At 52.5% G+C, this 18,428-nt stretch overlaps 1 protein-coding gene across 9 annotated transcripts in view; it reads left to right on the top strand.

Annotated features, from left to right (window-relative positions):
* Window positions 1-4,422: 4,422 nt before the first annotated feature.
* IGDCC4 (immunoglobulin superfamily DCC subclass member 4) overlaps window positions 4,423-18,428 on the top strand; it is a 40,906-nt gene continuing 26,900 nt past the window's right edge. For 2 of the 9 annotated variants that reach the window (XM_054450211.2, XM_063652282.1), the window contains exons 1-3: window positions 4,425-4,708; window positions 16,075-16,425; window positions 17,119-17,260. In XM_054450211.2, the coding sequence (XP_054306186.1) occupies window positions 4,639-4,708; window positions 16,075-16,425; window positions 17,119-17,260 (563 nt within the window). In that variant the 5' untranslated portion in view covers window positions 4,425-4,638. Of the gene's footprint in view, window positions 4,709-5,047; window positions 5,557-6,198; window positions 6,378-16,074; window positions 16,426-17,118; window positions 17,261-18,428 lie in introns of those variants that run through there. The other 7 variants (XM_063652283.1, XM_063652284.1, XM_063652279.1 and 4 more) reach the window with 7 other exon arrangements.

Here is an 18,428-nt window from a genome sequence, read left to right as displayed (position 1 = left end):
CACCATACCTGGCCTGTCATATATTTTTTATGGTCCCACGTGGCTATAAACTAAACAGTGTATAAATGACCAAGTATGAAAATAAGTTAAAGCTGTTTAATGATAAAAACCGTGACAGTGAACCATGTTTATCTGAGCATGTTCCTCGACCCTCCACTAACCACTACCCTGGAACACCCCATACACCCTTGGAAGCTTTCCATGTTACCAGTTGAAAGAGGAAAATAATAGAATATTTTATTATTGTTTTTTTTTTTTTTTGAGACAGAGTTTCGCTCTTGTTACCCAGGCTGGAGTGCAATGGTGCCATCTTGGCTCACTGCAACCTCCGCCTCCCGGGTTCAGGTGATTCTCCTGTCTCAGCCTCCCGAGTAGCTGGGATTACAGGCATGTGCCACCACGCCTGGCTAATTTTTGTATTTTTAGTAGAGACGGGGTTTCATCATATTGGTCAGGCTGGTCTCGAACTCCTGACCTCAGGTGATCCGCCCGCCTTGGCCTCCCAAAGTGCTGGGATTACAGGCATGCGCCACCGCGCCCAGCCTGATTGATTTTTAAAAAGACATTAAAACAGGTGCTATATCCACTTTTAATGTTGTGAACTCTTTGGAACTGGTTAGAAATGTGCATCATACCCCAACCCTTTTGTCTCAGTGATGAAACTGAGGCCCAGAGAGAGGATGGAAGTTGCCCAAGGTCATGCAGCAAGTCTGTAACCAAGGCAGGACAAGAACCATGGTTCTTACTCCTTCTGCTGGGCTTGGCTGGCCTGAACCTGTAACTCCTATCCCTCCTCCTCTCACATTTACTCCCCACCCAGAGCCCGTGTAGTGAGATATGAATATAGATAAATTAATTGGATTTTTGTATGTGGCTGGTAGAATTAGTCTCTCTATATGGCAACACCTTGTTCATTCATTCATTCAATTGACAAATCAACTGCTTTCTAGATAACATATGAGGCTGGTCCATCTGGCCCTGGCCTCCCTGTCTGGCTTCATGTCCTGCCCCTGCTCCCCTGCCGAGTCCACACCTCCTGCACTCTGCTTACACTGTCTTTCCTGTAAGACTTCTCTGCTTCCCCCAGGTCTGGCCCGAGTGCCCCTCCTCCCTGTACCCCATCACAGACTGTATCACACTTGTCCATCTCCCTCAGTAGCCTAAGCACCATTCAGGCAAGATTCCTCTTGTTCACCAGTCTGCTCCCAGTGCCCAGAGCAGGGCCTGACCCATAACAGGTACCCCTTGAATCAATGATTGGATATGCCATTTCCAGGCAGGAAGAGCACACTTCCCTGTGCTCTCACAGCCCAGGGCCTCTGCAGAGGGAGTTTCTTGACCACCCTGTCAGTTCTAGCCTTTTAAATTGTCCAGACTCATGTCAAACATCCACAGGTCTGGCCTGAGTGTTCCTCCTCCCTGTACCCCATCACAGACTGTATCACACTTGTCCAATCAATAGTTCTGTGAAGCCTTCCTTCTCAACCTCCATGTCCTCCCACCCCACCCACGGTAAATCCCTCCTCCTTTTGTTCCATCCTCTCTGCCACCCCATGCCACTTAGGACACTACTATCCTTGTGGGCAGGGACTTGTATTTTTTATCCAGGTCCCCTGGCACTTACACAGTGTGAGATACTGATTTAGCTGCTTAGCATTCAGCAGTGAACCTAGCAAACAAAAATCCCTGTCCTCATGAAGCACACATTGTGATTGTGAGGGGTGGGGAAACAGATTGAAAATAAGTAAAATGTAGAGCATATTAGTAAGTTACAAGTGTTGGCCGGGCACAGTGGCTCATGCCTGTAATCCCAGCACTTTGGGAGGCCAAGGCGGGCGGATCACCTGAGGTCAGGAGTTCGAGACTAGCTTGGCCAACATGGTGAAACCCCGTCTTTACTAAAAATACAAAAAATTAGTCGGGCATGGTGGCAGGCACCTGTAATCACAGCTACTCGGGAGGCTGAGGCAGGAGAATCTCTTGAACCCAGGAGGCGGAGGTTGCAGTGAGCTGAGATCGCGTCACTGCACTCCAGCCTGGGCGACAGAGCAAGACTCTTATCTCAAAAAAAAAAAAAAAAAAAGAAAGAAAGAAAGAAAGAAAACAAGAAAGTGACAAGTGTTGGCCAGGCATGGTGGCTCACGCCTGTAATCCCAGCACTTTGGGATCCAAGGTAGGTGGATCACTTGAGGTCAGGAGTTCGAGACCAGCCTGACCAAATGATGAAACCCCGTCTCTATTAAAAGTACAAAAAATTAGCGGGGCATGTAGTCCTAGCTACTTGAGAGGCTGAGACCCAAGAATCACTTGAACCCAGGAGGCGGAGGTTGCAGTGAGCCACTGCCCTCCAGCCTGGGGGACACAGTAACACTCTGTCTCAAAAAAAAAGAAAAAGAAAGAAAATAAAATAAAAAAGAAAGTGACAGTTAAAGACAAGAATAGACAGCAAGGAAGGGGGGATAGGAAGAGTAGGGGGTGGGGCTGTGAGAAAGCCTTTACGGTATCCAGTATGAGGGAACAGACCTCTAGACTTCCACTGGCCGGACAAAGGTCTTGAGGCTGGAGGGGAGGAGGCTGCCCTCGATCAAGTTACAGCAAGGAGGATGGTGTGGCTGGAGAGGTGGTGAGCACAGGGGGTGGTGTCGAAGGGGAGGTCAGAGAGGTAAAGCAAGCCTACAGATCAGATAGGCCTTGTGGGTCACAATAAGAACTTTGGCTTTTGGTCTGACATAGGAGCCGCTGGTGGGTTTCTAGCAGAGAAGTGGTATGATCTCATTTTAACAGGATCACTCTGGCTGCTGTATTGAGAAAACACTCAAGGAGGACAAGGACAGAAAAAGATCAATGAGGAGTTTACTGCGACAATCCAGGTGAGAGGTGAAGGGTCTTGGACCAAGGCCACAATGAGAAAGTGGAGGGTGAAGGATCTGAACATGAAGAGTAGGACATGACTCTACTTTTTTTTTTTTTTTTAATAGAGATGGGGGTCTCGCTATGCTGGCCAGGTTGGTCTTGAACTCCTGGCCTCAAGCGATCCTCCCACCTCGCCCTCCCAAAGTGCTGGGATTACAAACGTAAGCCGCCACGCCTGGCCTCTACATTTTTGACCTGGGCAACAAGAAAGGAACTGAGATGAAGAAAACTGTGGGAGGAGAAAGATTGATAGAAAAGATCAGGATAAGTTTGTCTACTAGACAGCTAAAGGAACTGGGGCCTAGATGGCTGGATACAGAAGTCCGGGGTTCAGAAAAGATGGTCTAGGCTGAAAGTATCCATTTGGGCATCATTAGCATAAAGATGCTCTTTAAAGCCTTGAGGACCAGATGAGATCACTAAGGGAAGCAAGTGTTTCAAGGAAGAGGGAGTGATTCACTAAGTCAAATGCTGCTGATAGGGCAAGTGAAGATGGGGCGTGGCAATGAATGAATAAACGCCAGGCCTGTTAGATATGCAAAGCGCCAGTGATTATTGAGGGTTAACTGACAACAGATAGGTGTAGAGACAAGATGGCTCTAAGTCACAGGAACACTTAGAGACACAGGGAAGGGAAGAACTATGGCATCTTGGAGTTGGAAAGGACCTTAACTAGGTCATTGAATCTGTACTCTTTTCCCCGCCCTAGCCTGACAATTGAACCCTTGGCTGTAGAACAAGAAATATTTGCGGGATACTGAGGCAAACAGTCTGGCTAGGTAGGTTAGAGAATGTGCCGTTGAAGAATGAAAGGGTAGTTCAGTAAATGCTGGACAGCAGAGGCAGGGTGAGGGGGTGGAGATGACCTTCCGAAGTCAGAAAACCAAGGTTCAGGTCCTGCATCTGCTGCTCCCTAGCCTCCTGTCCTTGGGCAAGTCACTTCACCTCCCCTAGCCTCAGTTTCCCCATGCGGCGACATCTGAATATGGTAGTGCTTGAAGGTAGTGTAAAAGTGTCCTGCTTGTGTTAGTTACTGCCAGAGCAAGGGAAGGAGGCCAAGAGAAGCCCTTGGTTTGGGATGGCAGATAGGACTATCAAGATCTCCGCAGGTGGGCTGGAGCAACGTGTGGAGAAGCGAACCAGCATTCAGGCCAGGACCTGGGCTGGAATGGACTAGGCTCGGGTGGCAAGGGAGCCATCCGGACAGAGACCGTGGCCCTGAATCTGCCTCCCCTGAGCCTGGAACGGAGATGGAGACCCCGAGGCAGCAACAGGGAGAAGAAATAGAGACGCTGAGGCAGAGAGGCCAGGAGACTCAGAGACAGGGAGACTAAGAGACAGACCCAGCAACAGGCGGCCTCACGGGGGCCCGCGGCGACCCGGAGAGGGCGAGGCACCGGGACACAGACCCGGACCAAGCAGAGCCCCCGCGCGGCGCAGGGCCGTGGCGCGCGGGCGCAGGGTCCCCGGCGGGGCCAGGGCGGCCACACTCGCCGGGCGCCCCCTCCTGGGCCGCTCGCCCAAGATGGCGATGGAGGGGCGGGTGAGGCGGCAGCGGCCCTGGCCCCCGCGCCGGCCCCAGCTCTGGCCCGGGCCCCCGAGGCCGCGCCCCCGCCCGCGGCGCCGCGCCTCCCCGGGCCACTGACGCCCGGCGCGCCCTCCCCCCGCGGCGGCGGCAGCCGAAGCGCGGGGAGGCGGCGGCGGCGGCGGCCCGAGCCCAGCCCCATGGCGTGGGGGAACGCCGGCCGCGGCCGCGGGCTCCTCGCGCTGACCTTCTGCCTGCTGGCGGCGCGCGGTAAGGGCGGGCGCCCGGAGAGGCGGGAGCGGCTGCGGAGTGCTGGTGCGCCCGCGCCCTGGGCTGCATCGGGCTGCGGGGCTGGCTCAAGCCCGAGTCCCGAGCAAGTGCGGGGGCTGCGCGTCCGGGTCCCCGCGATACCTGCGCGGGGGTCTGCGAGCTGCGGCCGGGGGGCGTTTGTGGCGCGTGCTTGTCCGCAGTGGGTGTGTGCCTTTGGTTCGCAGAGTTTGGAGTCGTGTGTGTGTGTGTGTGTGTGTGTGTTTTGGGAGTGCTCCCGTCGTGTCCGCAGTGCGTGCCACGGTCGCGGCGTGGCATCGGCGGGGCGGGTAGCTGCGGTGTCTTTTGCGGGTCGGTGGCTTTTGCGGGGCGGGCTCTGCCTTGCCTGCGCGTGTCTTGGGTTGAGAGTGTGTGTGAAAGAGGAGGGAACTGGGGTTGTGTCTGCATCTCCATTTGGGTCGGGTGCGTGTGCAATTGTGTTTATGGGGTTGAGCTAATATTTGGCCTTGGCATTTGGGAAGTGTCCTTGCCCGCAGTGGGGGACAGAGCGATGGATTCCGATTGACTGGGGGTGGTGGTGATAAAACAACACTTAACTTTGCCCAGTGGGTGTGGTCCCTGGGGCCGGTTAGAGAGGGGTAGAGGGAGGTGTTGCTCCCCAAAACCTGTGGCCAGCAGTGGACTGGGGGAGGGGGCAGGAAACCATTTGCTTTCGTGGACATGTCCAGCGCTTGTTCTCAGGATGGGACGCGTGTCACCCCGGCCCCACCCCCCAGGGACCGACCAGGGAAGCGTGGACGAGGTCAGCAGGGCCTCATCCAGTCCGCAGCCCAGTGCGGAGTGGGTACGGGGTAAGTCAGAGTTGTCCAAGCTGGAGAAAGGGCTGGGGAGGGGATAGCGGAGTCCCCAAGGGTGTGTGTCTAGGGCTGCGGCTTCCACCCACAGCTCTGTCGCTTCCTGTCCGGTGTGCGTTTGGGGGCGGCTCATGGGGAGTGTAGGTGGCAGGGCTGGGAGGGGGATGGGCTGGCCGCTTTGTTCGCCTAGTTCTTGCCTTCCCCGCGGAGGGGGGAGCTGAGGATGTGTCCGGGGAGAGTCGGGGAGGGACTTGGAGGTGGGGGTGGGGAGGGGGATTTCTCTCCAGCTGCTGCGGCTTTCCAGAGACTCAGCCAGGCCACGTGGGAGGGAGGCGGGGGGAAGGAGCCTCCGCCTGGCCAGCCCCAGGCCCATCTCCAGGAAAACCAAACAGCGGGTGGGAAAGTGCTGGGAACTCCTCGGACCCCTTCTGTCCCTACAAAGACACGCCCCTTTCCAGCCCCAACCGCGGATTAAGCTGGAGGCCGCCGCGGGGCTGGGTCTCGGCTGCTGGGCCAGGGGAGCTGGAGGCCCTGGCTTGTCAGGTGAAAGGGGCGGGGAAGTGTCAGAGAGACGTCTGTCTTCCCGGAGCTCAGGGGATTAAGGAATAGTTCCACTGCCCCACCTTCCGCTATTCCTAGGGCTCCTGGAACGAGCTCGGGGTCACCCAGCAAAGCGGCATCAGGGCTGGGAACCGCACCGGCGCATTATTCAATACCTCTAGGACCTGCCGCGAGGGACCCAGCTTCCCTGGCCTCTCCCTGCTCCCGAGTGCACAAAGTAGGCGAGGGACCGAGTTGCGGCGTCTCTTGGTTGCAGTGTGAGTGGCTACAACAGCTTGCCCTGGTCCTCCAAATCTCAGCAGGCCTGGGGACACTCCAGTCGAGTTATGACTAGCCACCCTGATCTGTACTGAGGTCATTCATTCGTTCAACAAATATTTATGGAGCACCTTTTATAGGCTAGCTTGTGCCTAGTGCCTAGAATATAGTAAATAAGGAGGCAGACCTGATCCCTGGTGCAAAGCTTTCAGTCCGGTGGAGGGGGAAACTGACAAGTCCCCTGAAGTGCTGGGGAAGACGCAGGAAGGAGGGGCTCCTACACCGATCTGGGAAGGTCAGCAAAAGCTTCCTGAAGAAAGTGATGAGTAGTAGAGCTCGACATGGAGTTAGCCCTATAGAAGGAGAATGATGATGGGGACAGTTTTCCAGAGAACAGCATGTGCAAACGTTCAGAGGTGATTTAGTTGAGATCATTGGATTAAACTAAATCTAGCTGGAATTTAGGGACAAGGGGTGGGTGTGGGGCAGGTGAGGGAAGCACGGAAAGGGGTCAGGGAGTATCAAGACAGGAGGCTGAAGAGGGGAGCTAGATCCAGCTCACAAAGGGCTTTACAGGGCCCACCAAGGTTTCTGGCCTGAGAGTCCCCATGAACCCTTGACAGGATTTAAGATGAGCTTTGCGTCATCTCATTCCAGCCAGTGTGGAGGATGGATTGGGTGGGGCTGGAGGCAGGAAGCTCCAGCTCCTTCAAGGCTGTTGTAGCAATCCAGAAGAGAGGATGGTGGCAGCTAGCATAGTGGCAGTTGGGGTTGGGCTGGAGTGGCTGCATTCCAGAGATTTTCAGGAAATAGAATCAGTAGAACTTGAGGATAGATTGAATTTGTAGGGGGCAAGAGAAAGGAAAGTAAGAAATAGGCCGGGCACGGTGGCTCACGCCTGCAATCCCAGCACTTTGGGAGGCCAAGGCGGGTGGATCACGTGAAGTCAGGAGTTCAACACCAGCCTGGCCAATATGGTGAAACCCCATCTCTACTAAAAATACAAAAATTAGCCAGGTGTGGTGGTGCATGCCTGTAATCCCAGCTACTCAGGAGTCTGAGACCCTAGAATCGTTTGAACCTGGGAGGTGAAGGTTGCAGTGAGCCGAGATCGCGCCACTGCACTCCAGCCTGGGTGACAAAGTGAGACTCTGTCTCAAAAAAACAAAAACAACAACAACAAAAAAACCATGAGGCAGAACGAAGGGCTGGTATTGGGGTTAGCATGATGCCTGTGCCTGCCCATCTCCTCTCAACACTGTTCTTGAGTCAGGGACTGGGACCCCTGTGTGAGCAGGTGGTGAGAAGCCGAGCTCTGTTCTTATCACATGCACAAAGGTGGGGCTCTCGGCTGTCCCTTCTTCCAAAGTCAGAATTCGGAGAGTAGGGAACCTAGAGGTCAGTAATAGGAGGCCTCTAAGAACTTGAGAGCTTTCTCCTCACCTGGGAACTCCCCACCTCCCCCATCCCTTTCTCAGCCCAGAGGCTCAGAGGCCAATCTCAGTCATTTGGGGTGGGCCTCTTTCCCCATCTCGGAAGTTAGGAATCAGGTCAAACAGTTGGAGTTTCTTTTAATAATGAATCTTATCCAGAAGGTATCTAAACCTTCATTGATCCTCTATGTGCTTTCATGACTCAATTAAACACACATTTACATGTAAATTAGCATTTCTTTTCTCCTAAATGTATCTCTTTCAAGTTAAGCAATTTCACAATTAGCGCATCATTGAATGTCAGCACTGAAAGGAACTTAGAAATAATTTCAGGCCAGGCTCATACCTGTAATCCCAGCACTTTGTGTGGCTGAGGCAGGAGGATCGCTTGAGCTGAGTTTGAGACCAGACTGGGCAACATATTGAGACCTCATTTCTACAAAAAATTAAAAAAAAAAAAAAAAAAAAAAAAGCATGGCAGGCATGGTGGTGTGCACTGTTGTCCTTGCTGCTCAGGAGGCCGAAGTGGGAGGATTGCTTGAGCCCAGGAGTTCAAGACTGTGGTAAGCTATGATGGCTCGCACCACTGTTCTCCACCCTGGGCAACAGAGTGAGACTCTGTCTCAAAGGAAGAAAGAGAAAGAAAAGAAGAAATAATTTTAGCATGAACGTGTTTTCACAGATGAGAAAACTGAGTGACTTCCCAAAGTTACATGATTAGGGACTGAAATGGGGCACTCTTTCTAGGGATACCCAAGTTCACTCTCTTTGTACTCCTCTATACCATATGAGCCGTTATCAGCTTTAGGCTCTCCCCCTCAAGTAGGTCTGTCTGGGCTCTGGAATCCACCCTCCTCCACTTACCCACCACCCACCTCTTTCTGTTCTCTCCCATGGTACAGCAACCAGACTTGATAGGGAATTCCAGATGCAGAACAGATGTCATTACCAGGCAGGCTTGGGGGCAGGGGGAGGAGTAAGCATGGCTCTGAGGGAGAGGACCCCAGCCTGGTCAGAGGTGGGTGACAGGAGCTAGGGGGCCAGGGAAGGAAAACCAGAGAGTATGTTTTGGAGCCTGACATGCAGAGAAATCAAACCCTGTTACCTGTGCCAACTGGGCTGCCAGCTACTACTGCCTCACTGCTGAGGCTGAGTGAGGTATCCTTTGGATTTGGGGGCCCATGGGGTCCTTGGGATCAGAGAAGCAAGGACCGGTAAGCTGTCCTTCAGGTGCAGACCCAAGACTCCTGGATGGTTCTATAAGGGACTCATTACCTTGTTAGATAGTTTGCAGGACAAAGCTCGGGCCAGTGAGCAGAACATACTGGGAGAGACAGGTGGGCACAAGAGAAATATATTTTTTAACCGTATGAGCCATACAGCAAGAGAACAGGCAAGGCAGTGATCTCCCCAGCCTGGTCATGTTTAAGTACAGGGTTTCTTTCAGTGTGGACTTGCTGTTCTATCTCTGCTTTTCAAGCATGTCATGTCTACCGGGTGCCACACAGTGTGCTAGGCAGTTTGCACATGTCTTCCTGATATCTTCTCTCGCCCTGAAGGGAGTTACTATCGTTTTTACAGATAAGGAAACTGATGCTTGGAAAAGCATAGGGGGCTCTATGCCTTATCTTTTTGAGGATGTCTTCATGGGTTCACTCATCCATTCAAGAAATGTTTATTGAGCACCTACTGTGTGTTAGGCACTGTTCCAGGTACTGAGGATTTAGAAAACTGACTAAGACATAATCCCAAGACTTTGGTGCCTAGTTGAGGAGAAAGGCAAGTCAAAAACCTAGAGTGAAGGCTGGGCGTGGTGGCTCACTCCTGTAATCCCAGCACTTTGGGAGGCCGACGTGGGCGGATCACTTGAGGTCAGGAGTTCGAGACCACCCTGACCAACATGGTGAAATCCTGTCCTACCAAAAAATACAAAAACTAGCCGGGCATGGTGGCGCACGCCTGTAGTCTCAGCTACTTAAGAGGCTGAAGCAGGAGAATCACTTCAACCTGGGTGGCGGAGGTTGCAGTGAACCGAGATCATGCCACTGCACTCCAACCTGGGTGACAGAGTGAGACTCCATCTGCCCCCCCCAAAAAAATCTGGAGTGATAACTGCGATGATGCGGGTGCCAGCGTTCTACGGGGCAGAAAAAGGAGAGGTGTCTAAATCAACCAGGGACATCACAACTGTTCTAGGGAGTGAGAGCAGCACCAGCAATGCATGGAACAAGATGTGTTTTCAGAGAATTGGCCATGGTTCGCTGTGTGTGGAGGGGTAGAGGGTCTCAGGGGAGCAGAAGATAGGCAGGTCAAGCTGAGCCTGGCTTTGCTGTTGGATAGGCTGAGGCTGAGACTCTCCCCTCAGGATTGCAGATGAAGGGAGAGCTGAGGCCTTCCTTGTGTCCCAGGCAACTGTCCCAACTCTCCTTCCAGCTGTTGGGGGGAGGGGCTCAGCATGTGGTAAGGGAGGTGGCCAAGGTTGGGGGCAGGAAGGGAGGTTTCTGGAAGGAACCGACTTGTGTTCCCTGGGAAAGGAGAATGGTGATGGTGTCGTGGAGAATTTCTCCTGGGCTGCAAACAAGTAGTAAATCTGTTGGGCCCTGAAATTCAGAAGTGAGGAGGCACTGATGTGATGTTTGTGGCAAGTTCCTGGCTTAATGAAGGAGCCATCTTGGCCTCGTTGTTCCCCTCCCCCAGCTACACGCCCCTTCCCTAAGAATTCACTGAAAAATGGAACTCACGCCAGGCCTCCACTAATCCCACGAAACAGCATTGAGCTGGCCCTGGAGCTCAGCAGCGAATCTCCTTTCTGTCTGGGTTCTAATTGGCCTCATAAAATCCAATTTATCCTGTAAGTGGGTAAAATAATCTGTCAGAAAAAGGAGATTGAGAGGTGGCCCTAGGGTTCCCAAATGCAGCAGCTCTGTGTCTCTGACAGGGTCTCACTGAGGAGATTGAGGAGAAGGGTTATGGGAGGGGCGGCCCCCTCAAGACAGAAAGCCAGCAGGCAGCAAGTGTCCACTGGGCACCTGCAATGTGTCCACCCCAGCCCTGAGAAAGAGGGCTAAAAATGTTGGGGGTCAGCCATGACAGTGGGCTGGGGGTGGCAAGAAAGCGCTGGCCATGAAGCTCCTGGACAAATAAGGTCCCCTCCCCAGAGCATCGCTTTTATGAAAAGATTTGGTGGTATGGGAACCACACTTATATTAAAACAAATATTGCTGTGTTATGGAGCAGAATGCAAAATGTGCTGGAGGTGTGGCCGGGCGCAGTGGCTCATGCCTGTAATCCCAGCACTTTGGGAGGCCAAGGAGGGCGGATCACGAGGTCAGGAGATCGAGACCATCCTGGCTAACACGGTGAAACCCTGTCTCTACTAAAAATACAAAAAATTAGCTGGGTGTGGTAGCGGGCGCCTGTAGTCTCAGCTACTCGGGAGGCTGAGGCAGGAGAATGTCTCGAACCCTGGGAGGCAGAGCTTGCAGTAAGCCGACATCGCGCCACTGCACTCCAGCCTGGGTGACAGAGCGAGTCTCAAAAAAAAAAAAAAAAAAGTCAACACATTTTAGGCAGTCAGCAAGCCTCGTAAATATGTGTTCCTCTGCTGTTGGGAGAATTTGGGTGAAAATGTTTGAGAAGTTCGGAGACTCCTCATTTTAAAATTGGGGAAACTGAGGCCGAAAGGACGAAAGTAGCTCACACAAGGTCATGCAATGAATGACTGGACCTAGAACCCAGGACTCTGAGGCCAGGCTTGTCCCACCACACCCCCTTGTCTGTCTAGGCAAGAGTAAGGGACCTCCAAGTGGTTTTCAGTGTGAGACTTAGGAAAAACTTTACCTGGGGAAGGTAGGAGCAGCCTCACAGAGGGGCTGGCACGTGAGTCCCTAAGGATGCGCTTCCTGAGCACAGAAATCAGGTTGGGCACAGACAGAGAGAACCCTCTTATTCAGGAGCAGTTGTCTCCTCAATGCTGGTTCATCCCCAAAAAGTCAAAGAAGGGCAGTTTTCCCAGACTGTCTCCCAGAGAGATGAGATCCCTCCCCAGGCCTCAGTTTCCCCATCTATGGAATGAGGATTCTCAGGCTTCACAGATGTTTCCACTAAAATGGGCTGTCTTGGGCTCCTGGCACAGCACTGCTGCTCTCTGAGGGGGACCCCATCTTCTCTCTGTGTCTACGTTCCTGTTGCTTTCCCTGATCCTGCCTTGCTGAGCTCCTCAGAGGTGGGGAAGCCAGACATCTGCTGATCCATGAATATTCAGGAAGGGAATCGGAGCCTCCTCTGGGCTCCCCAGCCAGCCGCCAGCCCCTCTGGCGGCCGTCCTGCCTGCCAGAGCCCAGGCTGCTGACATACCCAGCAGCTGCTCGGGCCCCAACTGTTCACATTGTTTGTTCAACGCAGCAGGGGATTTTCCAAGCCCGGGACATGCTTTAGGGGGCAGGGAGGCTGCCGGAGGGCTCAGGGATTCGTGTCCTTTGGGAGTTTTCTCCCCTGAAACCCAAACCTACTCCTTAGTGGCTGGAATGGGCATTTGGAAGCCGCTGGGCTGAGAGCCGGGCTTGCCTTCCCCCTACCCTGTACTTGAATCATGGCATCTAGGGCCTTAGAGATAGAAGGGACTGGATGATAAGGACAGCAAATAGCACTGTACAGCCCTTTATAGTTACAAAGTGCCTTTAAAGAATAAGCTCCCCGCCGGGCATGGTAGCTCATGCCTGTAATTCCAGCACTTTGGGAAGCCAAGGCGGGCAGATCACTTGAGGTCAGCAGTTCGAGACCAGCCTGGCCAAAATGGTGAAACCCTGTCTCTACTAAGAATACAAAAATTAGTCAGGTGTGATGGCGCATGCCTGTAATCCCAGTTACATAGGAGGCTGAGGCAGGAGAATCACTTGAACCCAGGAGGTGGAGGTTGCAGTGAGCTGAGATCGTGTCACTGTACTCCAGCCTGGGCAACAGAGCACAACTGTCGCAAGAACAAACAAACAAAGAATAAGCTCCCATTCCTTGAGTGATGTCTATTAGGCTCTGGGCTGTAGCCGTGACATACATTGTCTCGTTTAATTCCTTCACGCTTAGTGGTATCATCTTCATGTGGAAACTGAGTCCCAGAAAGGTTAAGTGGCTTGTCACAGAGCTGGTAGGTGGAGCAGCAAGACTGAAACCTTGATCTTCTTCCCCAAGGTCAAAAGCTGTTTCCACCACAGCACGTGGCCCGCAGTAGTGTGAATGCCAGATTGGTTTCCCCAATTAGAATGAAAACTTGGTGAGGGCAGGGGCCGCTTCTCCCTGCTGAGCCCACGAGTACTGCTGAGGCTAGTTGTGCAGCCAGAGGTGTCCAGCAGAAGCCGTCTGATGAATTAAGAAAGGCAGCAGCCCAGGTCAGGTCCTGTCTCTCCGTCCACCCTTCGCACTGCAATCCCAGGCCCTGGCTTCTGCCCTGGCCTCCTTATTTCACGCAGCCATCACTGCTCTTCTCCCCTCGCCCTTGTTCCTCTTTGGAGCTGGTGGGAAGGGAGTCTGGAGACTCACAGGGCTTCTAGTGTTGGCCTGTGTGTCCAAGTGTTGATAACTGTGGCAGAGACTGAGGCGCATGTGTTCAGGAGTGCAGAGCTATGTTTACCAATTTGTGTGTGGTCTCGATGGTGTTTTATGTTTGTTCAGGAATAGGTGTGTCCATGTCAGTGAATAATCATAGAATCATAGAATCTCAGAGGTCACCTGCTACATTCCAGTGAGCTGGGGCCCAGAAGGGGAAATGACTGGGCCAAAACCACATGGCTAGACTGTGATGGAGCTGGACCTAGAACCAAAGGTCTCCTGATTCCCTTGCCATTGTTTTGTGCACGTCCCCATGTGGCTCTGTCAGCCCAGACCTGCCTTGTAATGAGTATGGGCCATTGTCCCAACCTCTGGCCCTGGTTCCTCTCAGACATGCCATTCTGCCTTAAAGTAAGGAGTCAGACCAGAGCCTAAGAAGGGACCTTGGGCCATTGAGCTTATATAAGACAAGGAGGCAGCAGGTTAACCTTCTGGAAGACACAACAGGGAGAACCAACCATTTGCCTATGAATACCGGTGGCTGGGCCCTGCGGAATATTGGTTCCAATAATAAACACTGGCCTTTGTGTGTTTTTGCCTTGACCCTGGGATGGCATTCCCTTCCTCTACTGTTTCCCTACTCTTCCCTTTGTGGCAAGGGCAGTGTTGGGTCTGTAGGCTCTTCTGGGGCCTTGGGAGAAGAAAGAAGCCTGGATTGAGTCAGGAGACCTGAGTCCTGGCTCTGGCCTCCTGCATGGCCTTGGGGAAATTAGCTGCAGGGAGTGTTGAGCTTCTCCAGTCACCAGGACAGACCAGGCTGCCGGCTGCCAGGGCCTGGAATGAGCCATGGGCGCCTCCTCTCATGCTGGCTGTGAATCCAGCTTGAGTCTAGTCCCTACCTGAGGCACTTAACAATTCCCAGCAGGATCTGCTCACTTAGTTCATTGTTGGGGAAGGGGGAATGTCTGACTTTCCTTCATCCAGGTGGCTCCCCCAACCAGCTGGGACTTATTTTTGTTTTGTTTATTCAAAATATATAGTATTCACACACACACACACACACATACACTCTTTCTCACACTTATAATACATTTTAAATGTTTCTTGGATACAGTATTTTTCTAGCCTCTGTGTGTGTGTGTGTGTGTGTGTGTAGAGAGAGAGACAGAGAGAGAGAGAGATCTATATATGTATATGTGTATATTTTAGACAGGATCTCACTCTGTTACTCAGGCTAGAGTGCAGTGGTGCAATCACAGCTCACTTTAGCCTCTACCTTCTGGGCTCAAAGGATCCTCCCACCATGCCTGGCTAATTAAAAAAAATTTTTTTTGTAATGATGAGGTCTCCCTATGTTACCCAGGCTGGTTTCAAACTCCTGGGCTTAAGCAATCATCCTGCCTTAGCCCTCAACCTCACCAAGTGTTGGGATTACAGGAGTGAGCCGCCATGCCTGGCCTCCAGTGGCATATTTTTGATTGGGTGATAATGATCAATATGATCTGTTAGGTTCCAGGGTAGGGAATGACATTACTGAGCCCCCATTCTGTGTCAGGCACTGTGCTTTTTTTTTTTTTTTTTTTTTTTGAGACAGAATCTCTTTCTGTCACCCAGTCTGGAGTGCAATGGGGCAATCTTGGCTCACTGCAGCCTCCACCTCCTGGGTTCAAGCAATTCTCCTGCCTCAGCCTCCTGAGTAGCTGAGATTACAGGTGCGCGCCACCACGCCTGGCTAATTTTTGTATTTTTAGTAGAGACGGGGTTTCACCATGTTGGTCAGGCTGGTCTCAAACTCCTGACATCATGATCCACCCGCCTTGGCCTCCCAAAGTGCTGGGATTACAGGTGTGAGCCACTGCACCCAGCCACTATATTCTTTTCTCGCAGAGTCTCATTCTGCCAGCCAGGCTGGAGTGTAGTGGCGTGATCGTGGCTCACTGTAGCCTCAAACTTCTAGGCTCAGGAGATCCTCCTTGCTTCAGCCTCCTGAGTAGCTGGGACCACAGGCGCATGCCACCTAACTTTTTAAATTATCTGTAGAGATGGGGTCTCTCTGTGTTACCCAGGCTGGTATGCTTTTTTAATTGAGAGACAATTGACGTACTACAAAATTCACCCTATACAGTGTTCAACTCAGTGGTTTTTAGTATATTCATATTCACAACATTGTGCAACCACAGCCACTATCTAATTCTAGAACATTTTCATCACCCCCAAAAGAAACCCTGTACTCATTAGCAGTCACTCCCTGTCCTTCCTCCCCCCAGTCACTGACAATCATTAATCCACTTTCTGTCTTTATGGATTTGCCTCCTCTGGGCATTTCATAGAAATGAGATCATGCAAAATGTGGCATCTTATGATTGGCTTCCTTCACTTAGCATCAAGTTTGCATGCTACCTTGTAGCATGCATCAGTCCTTCATTCTTTTTGATGGCTGAATAATCTATCCATTCATCAGGTGATGGGCTTTTGGGTTATTTCCACTCATTGGCTATTATGAATAATGCTGCTATGAGGAAATTGAGCAGCAGGGGAAGACAGGCACAGAGGAGTGCAGCAGTTTGTCCAAGGTCACAGTTAGTAAGGGGAGAGCTGGGATCCAGACGCAGGTCTTTCTCCTTGATTTGCCCCAGCCCCTGCATGGGTGACCCAGGAGCAGAGGCTGTGGGAGGTGGGGGGACATACACTGATGGGCCCGTGCTCCTTCTCTATGCAGGGGAGCTGCTGTTGCCCCAGGAGACGACTGTGGAGCTGAGCTGTGGAGTGGGGCCGCTGCAAGTGATCCTGGGCCCAGAGCAGGCTGCAGTGCTGAACTGTAGCCTGGGGGCTGCTGCTGCTGGACCCCCCAACAGGGTGACCTGGAGCAAGGATGGGGACACCCTGCTGGAGCACGACCACCTACACCTGCTGCCCAATGGTTCCCTGTGGCTGTCCCAGCCACTGGCACCCAATGGCAGTGACAAGTCAGTCCCTGAGGCCGTGGGGGTCATTGAAGGCAGCTATTCGTGCCTAGCCCACGGGCCCCTCGGAGTGCTGGCCAGCCAGACTGCTGTCATCAAGCTTGCCAGTAAGTGCTTGCATAGGGCTGAGGCTGAAACCTAGACTCGGGGTGTGCGAAGTGGGATCTGCAGTTAGTTACTTGCACAAATGCCTCTCTCTTGATCCCACCCCACCTTTTCCCTGCTTCCCATCCTGCTCAATAGGTCTCTTCCTGTTATTGTCTATCCTCATTCTTGAGTATTCCAGAATCTTCCCGCTTCTTCTCCACTCCCCTGTTCCTTCTGCTTTTCTTTCCCTTTGAGTCCTAGAGTCTGGGCTTGTGCTCTCCTCCAGGGAGCCTGCCAGAGTGCCCCCTTTGTGTCAGAGGCACAAAGCTGCCTCCTAAGGGAGCTCCTGCCTGCACGGCAGGTGGAACATGTGGATTCAAACCCTTGCTCCAGCCTTACCCGTTAGGCGGCTCTCAGGAGGCACAGATCACCATGAAATAACTTTCAGGCCAGAAGAAATGTGCATATTACTGTACAGTTTGACCATCATGATGACGTTGGGCAGGGGGGCTTTGGAATTCATTCTGCTGGCAGTATCTGACCGCTAATCACCACTTCTTGTTGTGTCTCCCTCGATCTGAATTGGCTCTGCTGTGTGTTTCTATGACTCTGTGTTTCTGTGCCTCCATGCGGATGTGTTTCACTGTTTGTGCTTGCTGTGGCTTCTCTCTCCTATTCCTTTCCTGTCCCTGCCTGTGTCTCACTGTCCCCAGCACTCGCAGACTTCTCTCTGCACCCGGAGTCTCAGATGGTGGAGGAGAACGGGACAGCTCGCTTTGAGTGCCACATTGAAGGGCTGCCAGCTCCCATCATTACTTGGGAGAAGGACCAGGTGACATTGCCTGAGGAGCCTCGGTGAGTGCCCTGTAGGGGAGCGGGTCCTGGTAGGCAGGGCAGAGAGGGCTCTGGGGTGTGCTCAGAACTGAGATTCTTAGAGTCGAGGTAGCTGCATTTACCTAAGCTGACTTGAGTGTCAACTACCGCCTGACTTCTGGCTCATGTCTAGTCCCAAAGAGAAGTTGGACAAGAAATTTTTGCTCCCTGGGAGGAAAGCTACCCATTGAGCTGTGGAGCCTGGGGAGATGTAGTAGTGGAGTCCTTCCCAGCACATCTAGTCCAACCACTTGCTTTATTGTGGAGATTGAGGGCCAGAGAGGAGCTGTGGCTTATCCCAAGCCGTACCGTGAGCCATTGGCAGAATGTTGGTTGTCTGTTGAGGGCTCCCCGAGGCTGCTGGGAAGGTTTTCTCTTTTCAGGGTTCCTCCGGAGTTTCCACTGTAGATGCATAACTTCTCTTCCTCTCTCAATTCCATCCAGTGGGGCGCAGCCCTCTGAGAAGTGAATTGTAGAGGTCTTTCCTCTTTTACTCTCCTCTTTCCCTGTAAAGGCAATGGATGGGTAGAGCAATCCCAGGGAAGAGTTTCCAAGGCGGAAGGGAAGCAGAGTCTAGACCCTGGACTTGGTCCCTCTTGTGGCTTCCTGGGTAGGTCCAGATGTGTATGCAGCATACCAGAAACCACAAGGCTCATTTGCATCTGTGGTCTCTGAGTTGGTCTCATGACTCAGTCATCACCCCCTGGATTCTTACGTATCTTTGGAAATGTGGCTCCAAGGCCTTTCCCAGCCACCCTGCAGTCCTCTCCCTATATCTCTAGCTGTAGTTACCAGCTAGATCCTTCTCCCGTCCTGGTGGAGGTGGGGCTCCTCGGGCTCTGAAACACTGCCCTTTCTCCCCTGGATCCAACCTTCTGTTGCCTGTGTTGCATTGTCCCAGCTCCTCTGACTTTTGCCCATGTGTAGGTAAGGATGGGGGTTGTAGGAGAAACTTCGGGGTAGAAAAGCCACAGGACAGTTGTGAGGGAGAAAGAGGGTGAGAGGTCCATACATAAGAGATCCTGGCTGGGTGTGGTGACTCATGCCTGTAATCCCAACATTTTGGGAGGACGAAGCAGGAGGACCACTTGAGCCGAGGAGTTCAAGACCAGCCTATGCAAAATATCAAAACCCTGTTTCTATAAAACAA

This window comes from Pongo pygmaeus, chromosome 16, assembly GCF_028885625.2.
Source record: "Pongo pygmaeus isolate AG05252 chromosome 16, NHGRI_mPonPyg2-v2.0_pri, whole genome shotgun sequence".
NCBI classification, from domain to species: Eukaryota; Metazoa; Chordata; class Mammalia; order Primates; family Hominidae; genus Pongo; species Pongo pygmaeus.
This window is presented reverse-complemented; position numbering and strand designations above follow the sequence as displayed.